Source organism: Hevea brasiliensis, chromosome 15, assembly GCF_030052815.1.
Source record: "Hevea brasiliensis isolate MT/VB/25A 57/8 chromosome 15, ASM3005281v1, whole genome shotgun sequence".
Classification (NCBI taxonomy): Eukaryota; Viridiplantae; Streptophyta; class Magnoliopsida; order Malpighiales; family Euphorbiaceae; genus Hevea; species Hevea brasiliensis.
Window position 1 is genome coordinate 71,254,335 of NC_079507.1, and position 19,727 is coordinate 71,274,061.

The 19,727-nt window shown below is 32.6% G+C and overlaps 1 protein-coding gene and 1 non-coding gene across 3 annotated transcripts; one reads left to right on the forward strand and one right to left on the reverse strand.

The window, feature by feature from the left end:
* The first annotated feature begins 728 nt into the window (after positions 1–728).
* LOC110655522 (phosphate transporter PHO1) lies at positions 729–8,675 on the forward strand. 2 transcript variants are annotated; one of them, XM_021811837.2, is made up of 15 exons: positions 729–1,260; positions 1,958–2,026; positions 2,119–2,335; positions 4,423–4,771; positions 5,466–5,514; positions 5,966–6,037; positions 6,183–6,312; positions 6,406–6,526; positions 6,845–7,094; positions 7,186–7,290; positions 7,383–7,427; positions 7,521–7,673; positions 7,751–8,029; positions 8,120–8,256; positions 8,327–8,675. In XM_021811837.2, exons 1-15 carry the CDS (start codon positions 1,000–1,002, stop codon positions 8,415–8,417), a joined length of 2,328 nt encoding a protein of 775 aa, XP_021667529.2. In that variant the 5' UTR covers positions 729–999; the 3' UTR covers positions 8,418–8,675. The 2 variants fall into 2 exon arrangements, with proteins under 2 accessions (XP_021667529.2, XP_021667527.2); XM_021811835.2 differs by having other exon boundaries at positions 734–1,236; positions 1,937–2,026.
* Positions 8,676–17,651: 8,976 nt separating this feature from the next.
* LOC131174284 (small nucleolar RNA R71) lies at positions 17,652–17,759 on the reverse strand. Its single transcript, XR_009144532.1, has one exon. It is a non-coding gene; the product is annotated as a small nucleolar RNA R71 (small nucleolar RNA).
* Between the last annotated feature and the right edge of the window lie 1,968 nt (positions 17,760–19,727).

Here is a 19,727-nt window from a genome sequence, read left to right on the forward strand (position 1 = left end):
AATATATAAAATTTTAAATATTTAATTTCTCGCAAATTAATTTTCATGGTAAAAAATTTTATCATTTATTCTGACTCTTTTGTGAAATATATTCAAAATTTTTGTTAAAAGATAAACATATTTCCACAATTATAATGATTAATACCACAATTTCTTAAATATAATTTTAATTATTGGACTAAATTGTCCTTTTAAAATGTGATCCATATAATTCTTTTCCATATAAGCCTATAAGACATTTTCATTATTTCTATACATAATACTTTGCTTGATAAATTAATAAACTATTCACATTAAATTTTAATGTGATATCTATTTAATTTTTCATTTTTCTATAATTATAAAAAAATCTCGCTATTCATGTTTTTATTTTTCTTTCACATTAAAATAAATTTCCTTTTAAATCTTTTTTCTAATGTGAATGACAGCATTTTCGATTAATTCGTAATATATTTTTGCTCTTTTTTAAAGATGTTATCTCTTTTGTATTTTGTTTTTTCCTAAAAACTCTAAATTACAACTCTTTTACAAGATCACCTTTTTCTTTGAAAATGTATGGATTGATATTTATTTTAAGTTAATAATCGTGATTAATTACACCCTCTATATAAAAAAAAAAATTGTCAAAATGAGTAAAAAGGGAATTAATTGAAACAACTAAAACTCTATGAGATGACGCTGTATATGAAGATTGCTTCTCTCAAATTAATTGACTGGCTAATGGGGATATTCAAGTCACTATTGAACGAAGATGTTATCATTTTAACAATAATTAATTCATATTTCTCTTTAAAAAAAAAAAAAAAAGAAAAGAAACCTAACTTCATGTTTCTCCGCACGTCTATATTTCTCTCTTCATGTATATAAGCCTCTCTAATCTCTCTCACACTTCTAATAAGCTCCTCGCTTTGATCTCTTTCTCTCTATCTCTTCACTTTCTTTAATTGTTTATACTGAAAGAAGAAGAAGAAGAAGAAGAAGAAGAAGAAGAAGGAGAAAATGGTGAAGTTCTCGAAGGAGCTTGAAGCTCAACTCATCCCAGAATGGAAAGAAGCTTTTGTTAACTACTGGCAACTCAAGAAACAGATAAAGAAGATCAAACTATCAAGGAAACCAAAACAACCCCAACAACCTAACCATGACTTTGGTCTCTCCATTTTCCAAATCATTCGATTCTTCGCTTACAAATTCTCCAACAATTTCTTCCGCTCCGATACCAAAACTGAGATCATCCAGGTAAACTATATGTATACACTTCAGGTCTTCTATATTTCGATTTTCTTCAATCTATCTATAAAAGTTGGGTTCCTGCTCATTTTGATTTTCCCGCCGATTGGTTTCACACCGATAAATCGGAGATTGTTAGCAAGAGAGCGAAGTGGCATCATTCTCTGGCGAAAAAATATAAATGGAACTATCGGAGTTGCGAAAAAAGAAAAACAAAATTAAAAATAAATATCAAGATTTTCCGATATCTCGCCGATATCCTTCGCACTTTCACTTCGGCGTCCGGTCTGCGCTTACATGCCACCTCTCCATCTTTCTCTTTTACAAAACTTTTGAGGTGGTTGTTTCTAATCTCTGGCTTCTCAGTCCATTTCCAACTTCCAAAACTTTAATTTCCACCGTTGATGAAAAGGGTCCCACACCTTTTATTCAATCTATCACCGCTTGTTCCTTCGAAATGACAGTTAACGTACGAGAGCATATATATATATACACACACACATGGATTTTTCATTTTCTTAATATAGCGCTTAATTAATTCAGAGAAGGTATTTATTATTATTATTTCAATTTATCACGAAATGAAGGAAAAGGGTTACGTATGGATGCCCAAAATCACGAAAGTATCGTGAAGATCAGGCAGCATACATGCCCTAAAAACATCAAAGGGAGAAGAGAGTTATATATATAATTTGTCATTTGGTTACAGGTGAGATGCAAAACCATGGAGGATGGTAATGATGATAATGAAGAAATCTACCAAACTGAGCTTCTTCAGTTGTTCTTCGAGGAAGATGAGGTTTTATTTATTAATTAAATGATAATAATAATAATAATTCATTATGAATTTATTATTTTTTAGTTATTATTTTTTAATTTTTTGGGGCTCAGATGAGGGTGTTTTTTGAGAGACTAGATGAAGAACTGAACAAAGTGAACAAGTTTTACAAGGCTACAGAAAGTGAGTTGGTTGAGAAAGGAGAGCTTCTTAACAGGCAGCTACAGATTTTGTTGGATATCAAGCAAGTCCTCAACAACAGCTGCCGGAAGCCCAATGCTGCCGGAATTTTTAATCCTCCTTCTTGGTCATCTTGCCCCTGCAATGCTGGTAAACTTTTTTCTTTTTTCTTTTTTAAGAAAAGTCTTTATCATGGAACACATAATAGCATGATATAAAAAATATTTAATGATTGATAAATTAGTTTCTGATATAAATAAAAAAAAAATACAAGTTAATTTTTTTTATGATCTTTTTCATTTAATTTTATCGTCAAATACAAACTAAATGATTAAAATATTTTTATTTTATTTTATTTTTAATTTTAGCTAATTATGTCTCTCGTATTTCTTATTTAGAATAACATATTTTTAATAAGCAAACATAATTCTTTTAATGTGATTTTTTAAGAAAATAAAACATATTAATAATCTTACTTTTTCTGTAATTTAATATAATTTATTTTTTTACAATACATAATCATATAAAAATTAATTAAAATATATAATTTATTTATAATTTATAGAGACATTTTTTAAAAATATACGTTAATTTAATTTTTCACTAAACATAATTAAATTTATTTTTATGTATTTATTAATATTATTAATAATTATTTATTAAATAATTTAATTATAACAATTAAAAATATTTAAATATTTAATTATTTCAATTAAAATAAATAATTATTTAAAACAAAGTTTAAATGAAAGAATTAAAATAAATAATTATTTAAAAATAAAACTTAAGCAATGTAATTATTATAAATTAAAATAATTTAAATATATATTAATTATTTAATATATAATTATATGTATTTATTTTTTTTATTAGTATATCATTTCTTGAATGAAATTATTTCTTCTGAGATAGACTGCTTTTAATTTTAAATGAAATGCTTTTCTCTGTGCTATTGGCTATAAGCTATGGATCATCTGTTGATTCTATTTTTTTAAGAAATGAAAAGAAAGTTGTTTATTTATTATGACTAGTTTCGTTATTAGTATTTATAATTTAATTTTATTTATATATAATTTTTTAAATAATTTTTAATATATTATATCATATTGATATCACTTATTTAAAAAATAAATAGTCCATTAAATATAAAAATTTTTAAGATTATAATATTTTAAAATAATAAATTTTATAATAAAAATTAAATATAATTTTTAACTAAAAACTCTATCCCATGATGATAACAATAATAGTTTAATATTAATGTTAATTTAATTAATTTTATAAGTAAAAATATTTATTAAATTATAAAATTATAAAATATTTATTAAATTAAAATTTATTACATTTTTAATTAGATTATATTTTTATAAAAAGTTATCTGTTATAATTAAATTTAATTATTAATATGTAATAAATATATAAAAATACCAATAATAAAATGTAATCTCAATTTATAGAAATTATCAAACAGAAATACAAATTCTAACATTACTATAATTTTATGCATAATATATACATAATTTATTTACTTTTTTTTATTTTCATTGTGTTATATTAATTTTTAAACTTGTAAAATTTAAAATTATAATTATATTATAATTATAACTATAATTATAGTTATAGAATTATAATTTTATATATGGATATTTTTGTCATTGATAATTTTTTGACATAATTTTAATTAAACAAATATAATAATAATAATTATAAATAATTAATATTAAATAACAAATAAATATAATAATAATCATTATGAATAATTAATTAACTTTTATAATAATTAAGGATATAGAAAATTTTAATTAGAGTTTGTTAAAAAAGAATTTTAATAAAAGGCTAATTTATTAAGTAATCATTTATTAGAAAAAAAAAAAAAAAGGATATGGCACATGGTAACTTAGAGTTTAATATAACCTATATTTAGCTATATATGTGAGTTGTTGTAAATAGAATTTGAACTCTCATTATTTTTTTGAATTATATATATATATATAATTTAGAATTAGCATTGTTAAAAAATATTAATGAAAAATTATACTAGCCAATTAAATTTAGTTCTTGATTATAATAATATTAAATTGCTAGGGTATTTTAGCTAATTCTAATGTTCTCCCTCCTTCATACATTTGTATATGTATATTATATAGATATATAGATATACAGATAATTTACACCTAAAACATAAAGAATTTTTACTTCCATCGCTAGCTAATTGTGATAATCAATAATAAATGCAGAGACCACCAATGAATCAAATGACAAGCCTGGAGAATCCTCAGAAACCGATGAAATAATCGCAGCACTAGAGAAAAATGGTGTTAATTTTATCAATTCAGCGACAATGTCGAAAACGAAGATTGGGAAGCCTAAAATGGCCCTGAGAATAGACATTCCTGCTACCACACCAACAAGAACAATCTCAGCCATTGCGTCAATGCTCTGGGAAGATTTGGTTAATAATTCCAAAAAGGAACCAGGTCGTCCAGGAGATTTCATTAACAGGAAGAAGATCCAGTGTGCTGAGAAGATGATTAGAGGAGCATTTGTGGAGCTCTATAGAGGGCTTGGCCTTCTTAAAACTTACAGGTTACTTTTAACATGCTTCTTAATTAATTAGATAGTATAGTTGATGATGCTGGCAACTAATACGACAAGTATAAGGTGATCTGCATGGCAGTCCATGGAGGATTCCACACGTAAAGGCTCACATTAATTATTTATTGAAGGGTTGGTGATGGCACTGTGCCTAACTATGCCATTTTGACAAAGGAATTGAAGCCTAAAATTCCAGATATTACTTGTTGAATTTTATGCCATCAGTTCACACCACCTTTTATTTTTTATTAATTTATTCTATTTAAATATTTTTTTTAGTTATGTTAATTAGAATTCCATTTATGTTTATATCATAGTATACTAAATAACTTTTCTAACCATAAAAATCTCATTCGGTCCAATTTTTTTTTTTTTTTAAATAAATACCAATTTCAATATGAAAAAATTTTAGTTTTGAGAGAAATGAGCACGAGAATTAATTTCATGTGCAATTAATTACCTACAACTGTATCAATTTAATTGTATTAGTAGTCAGTCTCTAAACTTAATTTTCTCGCCAATTTCCGAAAAAAAAAAATGGAGATATTGTTAGGTAATTAAATATTTTTAGACATAATCGATATTTAGACTGTAAGGCAGTGGGGTTTCGCCTAGTTGCTGTTGAAGATGTTTTTCCTTATTATTATTACCAGATTCTAATCATTTTACTATTTCTGGGATGCAGCTCACTCAACATGGTGGCTTTTACCAAAATACTCAAGAAATTTGATAAGGTAATTAATATATAGTATATCACAGCTAGCTACATCACCCACATGTGGAAAACAATGCAAAAACAAGAGAGGGAAAAAAAAAAAAAATATATATATATATATATATATATAGAGAGAGAGAGAGAGAGAGAGAGAGAGAGAGAGAGAGAGAGAGAGTATATATTAAATGGGTATATATTAGTTGGTTGTAATAATCAAGGCATATCCTGCAAGAAATCACAAGCTTTTAAATGGGAAAGAGCTTGTTAAAGTTTCAAACTCGAACTTTTGCACCATTATATATATATATATATATATATATATATATATATATATTAAAAAGCTGTAAGTTAAAAAAACAAATGGAAAACCAACATGAGAAGTACTTGAATTTGATAAAATTTATATCTCTACTAAATTTTGCTGAGAGAAAGAAAATTCACAATTGGTATTTTTCTGTCCAAACTAGCAGGTATCAAACCAGCATGCATCAGCAAGTTATCTAAAAGCAGTGAAGAGATCCTACTTCATTAGCTCTGATAAGGTAAGATAATATCTTCCCATGATACCAATTTAAAATGCCTTGTTATGCAAAAAGTTTTGCATTTCTTTTATATACTTTTTGTACGCGGAGAAGGGAGTAATGTGGTTTTGCATTAAGTGTGATATTATTATATTTGGTTGATAAGGTTGTTAGACTAATGGATGAAGTGGAGGCCATATTCACAAAGCACTTCGCCGACAATGACAGGAAAAAGGCAATGAAGTTCCTCAGACCCCAGCAGCGGAAGGAGTCTCACATGGTCACCTTTTTTGTTGGTAATTGAATAATAAAATTCTGAATATCAGGGATATGACCCCCCATGGCCAAGCTGTGATGCTTATATTCAGGAATATTCTGCTTATTTGCAGGCTTGTTTACTGGTTGTTTCGTGTCCCTCTTTAGTATTTATGCAACCTTGGCACATATGTCTGGCATTTTTAGCCCCAATGCTGGAAGATCATATGTGGAGACTGTCTACCCTGTTTTCAGGTGCTTATTTATTCTTCGCCCATTGTGCAGTTGTCTCCGATAAGATTTAAACCATAATGTCCGACTTCTAAATGACTTTTACCTGGCCAAGTAACCAAAGAAACAAGTTTTCATATGATTAACAAGAAGGATTTATATTATAAAGCTGATAAATTTGATGATGTTCTAGATATGTAGAATGAGAAATTACTCATGAGATTAACAAGAAAGATTGATTTATATCATAAAGGTCATATGCAAAATGTAATTAGACCAATTAAGAATGCTGGAACTGGACATGCAAATGGTGCACTGAAAGGTTGGTGTGATTTCCTGCAGTGTGTTTGCATTGTTAAGCTTGCATTTGTTCATGTATGGCTGCAACCTATTCATGTGGAAGAGTACAAGGATCAACTACAATTTCATTTTTGAATTTCAACCCAGCACAGCCCTCAAGTACAGAGATGCCTTTCTCATTTCTACCACCTTCATGACCTCTGTTGTGGCTGCAATGATAATCCATCTTCTCTTAAGAGCAAATGGCTTTCCGCAAAGCCATGTTGATGCCATCCCTGGAATTCTCCTCCTTGTAAGTTTTGTCCAGTTTGATTCCTCTCACATTGACAAACTTCTATCCAATTCTAATATTTGTGCTAATTGCTTTCCAATTACATTATCAGATTTTCACGGCCTTGCTCATCTGCCCATTTGATCTCTTCTATCGCCCAACACGTTACTGCTTCATTCGTGTTATTCGCAACATAATCTGCTCTCCATTTTATAAGGTAGATTCACTTCCTAATTTCGTTTCTTCTTCAACATTCAACATATATGTAAATGTAATGTAATACCTTCGAAACGCACGTTACTCCTGCAGGTTTTGATGGTGGACTTTTTCATGGCAGACCAACTTACCAGCCAGGTGATTTCTCCTCATACAACTGCAAGGCTTAATCCTTTCAATCAATGGCCTGTTTCCCTCATTTTCAATTATTATGTGATTTTCCGTGTCCAGATTCCAATGATGAGGCACTTGGAATCCACGGCATGCTACTTTCTAGCTGGGGGTCTCCGAACGCATAGATACGAGACCTGCAACAATGGAAGGCTATATAGGGATCTAGTTTATGTCATTTCATTTCTGCCATACTATTGGCGGGCAATGCAGGTAACACCACTCGACAGATCGGAAAATTTCTTGCACAAAATTTCTACGCAGCTAACTCATTTTGTTGTCGATGGAAGTGTGCAAGACGATGGTTTGATGAATGTGACTTGAAACATTTAGCAAACATGGGGAAGTATGTTTCTGCCATGGTGGCAGCTGGTGCCAGGCTAACTTATGCTAGGCAGAAGAATCACCTATGGTTTGGTATAGTGTTGGTCACTTCTTCTGTTGCTACAGTTTATCAGTTGTACTGGGATTTTGTCGAGGATTGGGGCCTTCTCAACCCAAAATCCAAGAACCTATGGCTAAGAGATGACTTGATTCTAAAGAACAAGAGCATCTACTACATTTCCATTGTGAGTCATCTTTCAAGTAAATCCTGTTTGATCTTCTTTCAACCATTAAAGCATTGAAGTTCTTTAACACATTGAAAAATTGGAATGCAGGCATTGAACATAGTTCTGAGAGTTGTTTGGGTGGAGACTGTGATGCGATTCCGTTTCAATATTGTTGAGTCACGGATGTTGGACTTTTTCTTTGCTTCTTTAGAGGTTATGCGGCGAGGCCATTGGAATTTCTACAGGTTAATATCCTTGTGAATTGTAGAATGAAATAAAGAATAAACCTAATAGTTTCTAAATGTTTTTTCACAGGTTGGAGAACGAGCATCTGAACAATGTTGGCAAGTTCAGGGCAGTGAAGGCAGTTCCCTTACCATTCCGCGAGACAGATTCAGATGACTGAAGGCTGAAATGATATTCTAGAAAATTTTATGCAAGTGCCTGATCATTTCATCTTGAGTAAAGTCTCTAGCATGCTGACATTAAGGCCCATTCAATACTTTGCTGCTGCAGTTAGACTGTGATCCACATGTAAAATGGAAAAAAAAAAGTGTGAATATCCTTGTCATTCTTCATAGATTCAATTAAGTCTGTGAATTGTATAGCTCTTATTGAAGAAAGAAAGCATCAAATAACATGTTAAGTTTTGTACATTTGGAAACTCTAACTTCAATTCGATTCTTTCCTTTTCCTTTTCCTTGAAGTCATGAACTTAAAGAGTATTGGCTGCTAGAACATCATATCTCATAAGTACAAAAAATTGAAAATTTTAGCAGCAGTAGAATTTTGATCTATGTTAGAACCTAATTCAAACATGGTTGATTTAGTTTTCATTAATATTCTACAAGATTTTAGATATAATAGTTTTTAAGATTGTTACATTTCAATTTTAAGATAGTGATCTGATTTTAACTAAGTGATTGAGATTTATGTGGGATTTTATTTTATTTAGTTAAACTTTAGTGCTATATAAATAGCATAATCAATCAGTATTTGTGTCAATAAGTTGTACAGTTAGTTTCTTTCTATTCAATAAAAAATGTTTTTTATTCTTGCATTTATTGTTGTAACAATCTATTAATATCATTTAGCAAGCAATTTGCATAAGTTCACTAACACATTGATGTTGCCTTCTAAGATTCTTGGGTCAGTGTTACCTAGGCATTGCCTTTAACGAGAAAAGAGGTGAGGTGAGAAAGCAAACACTGAAAAGTAATAATAGAATAGGATTGCGTATCTTGGTAGATGTCATGAGCCATATTCATAGGGTTGGGTATGATGTCTTTTCCGCCTTATTCGGGATTTTTCAACTCATATCTAATCATATTCTTCCGTATATCACAGAAACGCAACGAAAACATAGCACATCTTATCAGCATGTAACATCCCTAATTTTCAAATAATTATATATATATATATATATATATATATATATATATATTATTCTAACCCTGGTATTGTGGACTTCGCGTATTTACTTTCATTTCGTGCAAATTCGATCTTTGCCCGGATCTGCAATTTCGGGCCAAGCAGATAAGCTGCTGGAACCATTTCAAAACTGGATCAAGATTATAGGCTACCCCATCATTTTCAGACGTTCTGGACGCGTTCCAGTTGTCAGATTTGGCATAGGTAAACTCGAACTCTACATTACTCAATTTTTGCCTTGTACTGGCTTAGAATAAAATTTATAAAACATTCATGGATGATAAGAAAATTACGATTCCTATTGCAATAGCCTTATAATATTGTTAAGGACTGTGGGGCAGCTTTATAGAATTTTTAAAGTTAGTTTGGATAGTTTTTTAAAAATATTAGTTTTGAAGTCTTATAATTGAGTTGTCTGATATTGTGATTGTTGACTGTTTTGATGGGCCTAGGAGGGGCTATGTGATGTAATTGAGTTGTGGTTGTGTGGTTTGTGGATATAGAAGTACGTTTTAAGCCCTTTTACAGGTTGGGTAGGTTCTAGGTATAGGGGAGACCCTGCCAGATTTTCGGTAAGACTTAGGACATCTTTGGTCTTTCCTTAGTTTGTATTGAGTCAAATATATTAAATAATTGTAATAAAAATTGTCAGCTGAGCCGGGACAGCCTTCATCCTCCACCCAACCGTCATAGTGACTTCAGTTAAGTCTGTGAGTAAAATATTAATTTTAATTGTAATTTCGATATCACTATATGTTCAAGCATGCCCATGCATCACTTATAAATATGTATCTATGTAGTTAAACACTAGGCACATTTTATATTGCATTCATAAATGTTGAAGTGTCATGGATATTGTTTGTGGTAATTTGAAGCAGTGTGTGTGTGTGGCGTGCGTGTGGTATGGTATTGGATATGGACAGAACTGATAGACACGGCTTGAGAGACACTCGTTGGGACCCGGTCCTTCGGGGTAGACACGGCTTGAGAGACACTCGCTGGGACCCCACATTTGGTTTATTAAGCGAAAGTCCGGCTTGAGAGACACTCGCTGGCAGATATTGGATTAAGAGGGTTGTATAGGGGATCAGCTCCCATATATGTATTGTTTGACAGTGTTGGGTGTGTGAGTGTTTCAAATTGCCTTTTTGATGTGATTTGTATGAAATCTATGATGATGTTGCATTTCACTCCACAGGGTGCATTAGCTTTAGATAGCTATAGAGATTATGGTTAAAATTAATATTTTTCTCTCTGAATCGAACGCTCACTCATGTTCATCTATTTTTCCAGGCTACAGGAGGATTATTTTTGTGGCTAACCTGTTCTTCTTCTTCACAAGTCCATTGATAGTATTAATGTATTTTGTACAATTGAGTTTAATTTTTAGACTCCGCACGTATTTTATTTGGACCTGTAAGATTATTAATTGTATGCATGATGGGATTGGATGAGGGAACTGAGCTCCCATTTGAGTTATGACATTTTTATTATGTGGAGGGTGAGTTGAGCTGCTCAATTTATTATATATTGTGTTTACAGGTCGGATGAGTCAAAAACTCCCTATTAAATGGTCTATTTTATGGTCGAACTCTGTCCGGTTGAATTCTTGAAATTGGGCCCAAATGAGCCTTAGAGTTGGGTTGATGAATAATTAGGCTTACTATGTGTAACACCCCTAAGTTCGGTAGTGCGTTCTACTGTTTCGGTGACCAGTGTTGTCCGGACAGCTAAAATGCCTAGAACTACACTTTGATATGAGTGAGGAGACATTAAATAATGAAATACAAGAAAAGAAAATACAAGAAAAATAAAGGAAAAATAATAGTAAAGAAATACAACTAAGTTAAGCGAGCTGAGAACCCTAGCGATGGGTGACCGCACCGGGAAGTCACGGCGTGGACCGTTGACTAGCCCTGGACCCCGGGGAACCCTGAAAAATATTTTTTAAAACTTAAAGAGACACCTATTGAAGTATAAATATCATTAGAAATATTAAATAAAAATTAAATAATTAGTACAAAGAAAAGTGAGAAATCGAAAAACAGATAAAACCCGGTGTTACCGAAAAATCGGGAATGCAACCCGAACAGGGGCATTGTGGTCATTTGACACCCCGAGTTGTCTTTTTACCTAAATTTCCATTGAAAACACATGATATTATATTTGGAAAATGTCATGAAAAATTAAATTAGTGGTACCTAATGTAAATAGCAAAAATGGGAAGCTTAATGTGGGAAAATAAAATCTTTGATTAAACTAATGTTATTTCTACATTAGTGGACCACTAACACCTTGTAAATCAATTAAAAACTTGTCATCTTCCACTAACTTCTGCACAGCCATCTTCTTCCTCAAACTTTCCCATGGCCAAGCCAAAAAGCTCCCAAATTCTCCCATGGCCGTCCAAGCTCCAACCTCCATGCGTCCATGATCCAAGCTCCCAATTGTTAAGGTTTCTTCATTAAACTTGACCACCACACCATGGGCAGTAGATAGGCAGCAAGAAGACCAAGTTTTGGAGAGGTTTGAAGAGTTTCCAAAGTGGTAAGTTTGAGTTTTTGGTTAGTGCTTCATTAAAGTTAGTAAGGAGATTATGGGTACTTGAATTGTGAGAAGAATTTTGGAGTTTGATGTTCTAATAGTGATATTTATTTTTGGCAGCCATGAAAACTCTTTAAGGGCAGTTTATTCTTGCTTGTAAATGGTGAATTAAATGATTGATTAAATGTATATTGTGTAGGAAATTGTTTGGGTAATGTATACTTACTATATGTAAATGTAAAATGAGATTTAAAGCTTGGAAAGTAATGGAATGTAAGTGTATCATTGTGGCAGTTTGTTAACTCTTAAAGAATGCTGGAATTCATGCTTGGTTTATGGAATAATGATGTTAAAATGTGTTGGTTGTTATGGCAGTTTGAATGTATGTATAGTGGTGTGAAGGTTGGACATGTGAATGAGCTTGGTTATGGAGTTAAATTATTGTAAATTGAGTTGGGCAAATTCTGCACTTGTTGGTGCACATTGAATGTAATTGTAAGCTGTCAAAATGACCTATAATGTGTTATAAATTATGTTTAGGTCATGGTACAACCAGAATTAGTTTGAATGTTAAGTTTGGTGAGTGTTAAAAGTGATGTTTGATATGTATGCAAGAATTGCAATAAGGCATTTGTATTTTAGGCCATAACTTTAAGTGTGTGGCTCCAATTGGTATGAGACCAATTGGAGGTGAAACTAGGCACAAAATGTGCCAACTTTCATGAAGGAAGCTTACCAAAATTCTGCTTGCAAGGTAGCTTGAAAAATGACCAAATCCGGATTAAGTGCAATTGAGGCCTGAAAACTGACCATTTGGGCAGCAGTTAGTATTTAGGCCATAACTCACTCAAAACAGGTCCAATTGACCTGAAATTTTAACCATGAATAGTTAAGACCCATATCTACAAGTCTTATGAAGACACAAAAGCCCAGAAATGACCATAAGCAAGTCAAACAGCTTGCACAAGTTCGGGTCCAAAAACTGGACGAACCTAAAGTGACCTAAAGTGACCAATTTTGGTGCAATTTGATCAGCAATAGTAAAATGACCATAACTTGGTCTACATAACTGGGAATGATCTGAAATTTTGCCTCGCGTACAATAAGACATAGATCTACAAGTTTGTAGTTTTGACCGAAAACTGAGGGAACTAGGTCGTCCGGCTAGGTCAAACTAGTATCCCAGAATCCAGCAAAATGCAAGATACATGGAAATGAACTTGGTAACATGTACCAACCCTAAAAGACTATCGAATGTGACATATTAATGACATTAAAACCTAAATTACCTAGAATGTACCAAGGGTCGACATAGTAGGCTGACTAAGCGAATAAATGAATTCAGTGAATTAATTATCAAGCATTATCGTTAGAGACAGTTTAAATGAGTACTGAAACACTTCAAATTATGTTTCTCAGTTAGCAAAGACTCAGGGAAGGGGAAGAAAACATTGAGTCAGAGCCAAGAGACAGTTATCAGAGGTTTGTGCATAATAAGTATTTCTTCTGAATTTTTCAATTGAAATAAATTATGATTATTTCTATGTTATTATTTTAAATTGTGTTTGTGCACAATAAGTTTGACTTTTCATTTTCTACTTAAAAATTTAATTCAACATTATAGTTTTAAATTGTGTCCGTGCACAATACTTTTATATTCACTGCTTTTACTAGCAAATTTATGTAGAGAAATGAGTTATGAATAAGTTTTGATTGCTTTGGTTTTGGGAATATGATTTGGAACTTATTGTATTGCCAACTTTGCAAATGGAAATTTTGAGATAAAATGTGATTTATGGTTTGTATGAAATATTGTGATTTGAAATTGTTTTGATTCACATTTGGCATGACACTGTTGATATATTCCTCCCTCTTTGACTTATCAGTCTGGGGTGAGTGTGATTATGTTCCTCCCTCTTTGACTTGCCAGTCTGAGGTGAGTGTGGATAAGTACTCATTATTCAGCTAGCTTCCTCCCTCATTGATTTCGATTATTGGGGTGAGTGTGTCTTGTCGTGGTGTACAACACGGCATGTGTGAAAAAATTATGTCATGGCCTAAATTGTGTTATCGATTGGCAAAATTGTATTATTCAGTTATTTGATCGAATTGTGTTATTGATTTGCAAAACGGTATTATTCATTTATTTGATCGAATTGTGTTATTGATTTGCAAAACGGTATTATTCAATTACTTGATCAAATTTGTGTTAGAAGAATTTTGTAAATTGTGAAATGGAATTGTGAATCATTTGATTTGTGAACTGTCAATAAAAGATTTATATATCGCATTTCAAATTGTTATTGTGCACCACTGAGTAAATTTTACTCAGTGATAGCTTTTCATTCTCCGCGCAGTAGATAGATCGAGGCAGTGACTAGGCTGCTAGTACATTCAGCGAGAAATCATCGGGTATATTGAGTATACCATATTCTGCATTTTATATTGTAATGTATGTTCACTGTATGTATATAGTGTTCTTGGTTTTGAGCAGTTGTAAAATAAAATTGTACATTAAAGTTGTAAAATAAATTATAAGTTATTTTGACTTGTAAAAATTGTATTATATTTTTTGTATCTCAGTTTTTGAAAAATTACTATGGATTTAAGTTGAGAAATATGTTGTGTTGAATTATGCTAGAGTTTGAGATTGAGAAAAATATTGAAATGCTTTTTACAGGTTTTTGAAGAACTGTTTTATCCAAATTACGGAGGGCACTCTGCCAAAATTTTTTTTTCAGAAATTACTAATATTCTAAATGTGTTAATTAATTCACCTCTATTCAAAAAGGTTTTTAACACCTGTAAATAGTGCTCACCACTGTAAAAGAAGTAAGAAAAGTTTTTGAAAATCCCTTGTAGTATATTTAATGGGTTATCAGTAGGCGAAGTTGGTAATTCATTAGGTATACTACGGGATCATGTTATGCCTTACAGAGGGGTAGGGCGTGACATGTTTTAGTGGTATCAGAGCAAAGTTTTTAAATTCTATTTTCACATGTTATTTGAATATTCTTTCTTCATAGTACAACTGCTCAATATCATTGTTTGATACATACAGTACATTACATTATAAATATGCACTAATGGGAGGAAATCTCCTTGTATTAATTGTTCAGGAGGTCTAAGATCCTCGCATTGACTATGGAAGAGGGTGATCGTTCAGTCGATCAATCTATAGAGGCTGAGGTGCAAGGGGATGCCCCAGCCCTACATAATATCAATGGTTCAAGACACCATGATGCCACGGTTCCACTGCTTTCGCTCACAGATGGTGGATAATGTTCCAACAAATGGCTGGTAACATGCCTACTCAAGTCCTGATGCATACATTTTGCATAATCATTTAGGTTTAATTTCATAACCATTTTTATTTGATTATTAGTCATTTTTAGCTAATTTTATTAGTTAATTAGTTAGTTTTTCATAATTGTCGATTTTGGATTAATTTGTAATTTTTACTTTGTTTTGTAGGAAAAATGGTGTTTTTGAAGGACTAAAGAGAATTTTGCCATTGAGGAGTGTCTTCTACAGCAAAAAGATGTCAAAAACAAGTTTTCAAGCTGAAATATGCATTGACCAAACTGCATAACTTGCGCATAAGCTATGCAGATCTGCATAAGGAGAAAGATCAACTGTTCCAGAACCGTAGAAATGTGCATAAGGAGCGCATAGCTTATGCACATTCTCGCCTCCCTTATGCACATTCACGAAATTGTGCATAACCTATGCACCAAGTCATGCGCTTTTGCATAAGTGGCCCAGAACAGTAGCGCATAAGGGATGCATAACTTATGCGATCCACTTATGCGATCCCATGAAGAGTTCATTAATGAGCTGGCAGGAGATTCCCTCAAATAATTCCTCCTAGAACATACCATTTTAGGGCTCCATGTCAGAAAAATGCTATAAATAGTCCCATTTTCTCATTTTAGAAGGAGGCAAGGAGAAAAGAAGAAGAGGAGAAGAGAGGCAGAATTTGAGGAGTCATTTTCACCTTCCACACCATTTTTAACCAAGATTTGCAGATTTCTTCCTTCCTTTACATTTTTCTACATTTCTAGTGTTTAATTTCTTACTTCTTAGCTTAGATTAAAGCTTTATTTCCATTTAAACTCATCATATCTTGTAAGCATTATGGATAGTGAGTAGTTTACTTTTGATTCTGGAGTAAGGGATGTAATATTTTAGTTATTTTTGTGGATTTGAACTGGGTTAGTCCCAATTTAATGAATTTATGAGGTTTAATCCATTTCTTGTGTGCTTATTCACATGCTTAATGAAGGGCCCCATTAAGTTATGTTCTTAATCCTTGGTTGAAGCACCGAAAGGAGAAAACCAAGTGATAGTTAATCAAGAAATTGGACTTAATTAACTTAGATCTAGAAATAGACTAAGGGTTAAGAGGGTTTTAATAGATTGATTAAAGAACCTAATGGGTCTTGGTTAATTTTAACTCCACGAAAGTAGGATTAAGTTAATTAAGGCACTCTTTGTCTCACTCGAAAGAGTTTTCAAAGGATTTTAGAATTAATCTCCTTTAAACCCATAAATTTCATGGATTGGGCTAGCTAGGGAAAATCCCAAAATAGCTTGAATATGAAATCCCGAACTCCGGAATCGCCTTTTTACCATTGTTAATTTCTAATCGAATTTAATCATTTGCCATTTTAAATATTGCCATATTTGAACTTGCTTATTTCAATTTGATGCAAATCTTAGTTTAATTAATACATTGTTGAATAGAATATTAAATTTGCACATTTAGATTTCATACTCCATTACCCATTAATTCATTATTTTAATTTCATAAATACTTCAATTTAGTCAACTTTTATATCAAAAATTCAATCATTAACACAACTCCTCGTGGGATCGATATTTTTCTATACTACTTGTACGACCCGTGCACTTGCGGTTGGGACGCATCAAGTTTTTGGCGCCGTTGCCGGGGAGTTGTTTGTTTAAGATTGAATTCTTGATCATTTTAGTTGTTTTTAGTTTTATTTTTGTTATCTTTTCATTTTTGTGTTTGTTTGTTCTTTTTCAGGTACTTTTAATCTTTTATGAGAAGAGCTAGAAGCTCAAGTGATACATCCTTATTGTTTAATCCTGAAATAGAGAAATTTTGTAAGGCCAACAAGAAAGAAACCAGAAAAAGGAAGGAAGCTTTGAGAGAAACCGAAATTGAAGCAGATATGGCTGATGAAAGAATTAGAATTGGTGTTGGTAATGCTGGAAATGGTCAAAACAATGAAAATGAAGCCCAAGGAGAAGAAGTTGTTAATGCAAACGTGCCTAGGGGAAGTATGATGGATCATGCTTTTCCACGTTTTGATGATTTGAGAGAGAGCATAGCAAGACCAAGGATTGATGCAAATAGTTACAAGATGGATTTTGGAGTTCTTCAAATGATTCAGAATTCTCAATTTGGAGGACATCCTTCTGAAAATCCACACACACATCTGAAGAAGTTTGCTATGATTTGTGACATGCAAAAACAACCTGGAGTATCTGATGATGCAGCAAGGCTAAAATTGTTTCCATTCTCTCTGAAAGATAGAGCATTGGATTGGCTTGATTCTTTACCTCACAACTCAATTACAAATTGGGAGCAGCTCACTGATGTATTTCTTGCCCAATACTTTCCACCTGGAAAAACTCAAGAGTTGAGGAATCAAATGATTGCTTTTAGACCAAGAGAAGATGAGACTCTTTATGAGTCATGGATGAGATGGAAGGAGTTGGAGAGACAATGTCCACATCATGCCATTCCTAAATGGATGATAAACCAGAATTTTTACACAAATGTCACTCCTGCTATCAGAGGAATCATTGATGCTCAAACTGGAGGGGAATTCATCATTAAGCATGAAGATGAAGCTTATGAGTTATTAGAGAAAATAGCAAAGAACAGTCATCTATGGAGTAGTCCAAGAGGGTCAACTCCAACTCAAAAAGGCAAGTTCTTTGGAATGTATGAGCTTGATCCATTCAACATGATCAATGCCAAATTTGATGCACTCACTAATGTCCTTGCTAAGAAAATGGAGGATTTAAGTATGCTAGTCGGTTCATCATCATGCTGGAAGTTCTCAACAAGTTACTTATGCGGAAGGAACAATGAGCGTGGAGTAGATTATCCTTCATATGCTTGGAGGAATCATCCCAATTTTCATGGGAGAATCAGCAAAATCAAGCTTCAACTCAGAACTTTCCATCACAACAACAAGAGCATCAATACCAACAACCTAGGCAACCACCACCTAGTTTTCAGCAAAAGAATGCAAATACTGCACCTTTACCAAGACAGCAAGAACAAAGTTCCACCACAGAGGCTTTATTACAACAAATTCTTGCTAATCAAATTAAGCGTGATGAAGAGTTGAGAGAGATGAAAGCAAGGCTGGAACAAATGCAAACACACAATAGGATCTTTGGAAAATCAGTTGCACAACAAGCATGCTCATCAAGTACCAATTCTATGGGGAAACTTCCTAGTCAAACAGAAAATCCAAGGGAGCAATGTCATGCCATCACACTGAGGAGTGGTAAAATAGTGCATAATGAGAAGAGTGAAAAAGTTAAAAAGAGAGAAAATGAGGAAGATTTTGAGGGAGATGAAAAACAAAAGAGTGAAAAAGGGAGTGCAAGAAAAGGTAAAGAGGAGGTTGGAGAGAAAGAAGAGAAATATATACCTCCAGAGCCTTACAAGCCACAGCTTCCCTTTCCACAGAGATTTCAAAAAGCCAAGCTTGATAAGCAATTTGGGAAGTTCTTAGAGGTTTTGAAGAAGCTATATATAAATGTGCCTTTTATCGATGCTCTTTCCCAAATGCCTTCTTATGCTAAGTTTTTGAAAGAAATTCTCTCAAACAAAAGAAGACTTGAAGATTATGAGACTGTAGCCTTAACTGAGGAATGCAGTGCTATCCTCCAAAGGAAACTTCCTCCAAAGCTCAAGGATCCAGGGAGTTTTTCAATTCCATGCCATATTGGGGAATCATGTTCTATAAAAGCTTTATGTGATTTAGGGGCTAGTGTAAGCCTTATGCCCCTCTCCATCTATGAGAAGCTTAACATGGGAGATCTTAAGCCAACCCACATTTCTCTTGATTGTGACGGATCAATTAAATATCGAGAAGTGATCTTGGAAAATATACCACTGAAGGTTGGAAAATTTTACATCCCAGTTGACTTTGTCATTTTGGACATGGAAGAGGATTCTCATATGCCAATCATTTTGGGGAGGCCTTTCCTGGCTACAGCTGGTGCTTTGATTGACGTGAAAGGTGAAAAGCTTACTCTTAGAATCGGAGAGGATCAGTTAGTCTTCAATATTGGCAATGATAAGAAGAAGCAACATGAAGATGTAGACTCTTGTTTGAGAATTGATATAGTTGATGAGTTAGTAAAGAGCACTTTAGAAAGAGCTATCCGAAGGCTTCTCTTGAAAGTTGTCTTATCCATGAAGGGAGTATCAATGATGAAAATCCAAAAGAGGCTGCATTTGCACAAGATTTGAATAGTAATCCACCTTGTCCTATGGCACCAATCTTTCAAGTTGAGCAAATGGAGAAAAGTGAAGTAAAGCAACCATCTCTCAAAGAAAAGAGATGCACCAAAGGTTATCAAGAAAGAAATGGTCGGATTTTTAGACAAAGCAACAAGGATCTTCTCATGTGATGGAAAGAAAATGAAGTATAGATTCATTGAAGCACCTATTGGAAACAGAGGCAAC

What these genes read in the sequence shown, in the direction of transcription:
- LOC110655522 (XM_021811837.2), top strand. Translation starts at nt 1,000, where the DNA reads ATGGTGAAGTTCTCGAAGGAGCTTGAAGCTCAACTCATCCCAGAATGG. An exon ending in TGTTCTTCGAGGAAGATGAG is followed by an intron (nt 2,027 to 2,118) that starts GTTTTATTTATT and finishes TTTGGGGCTCAG; the next exon opens with ATGAGGGTGTTTTTTGAGAG. An exon ending in GGCCTTCTTAAAACTTACAG is followed by an intron (nt 4,772 to 5,465) that starts GTTACTTTTAAC and finishes TCTGGGATGCAG; the next exon opens with CTCACTCAACATGGTGGCTT.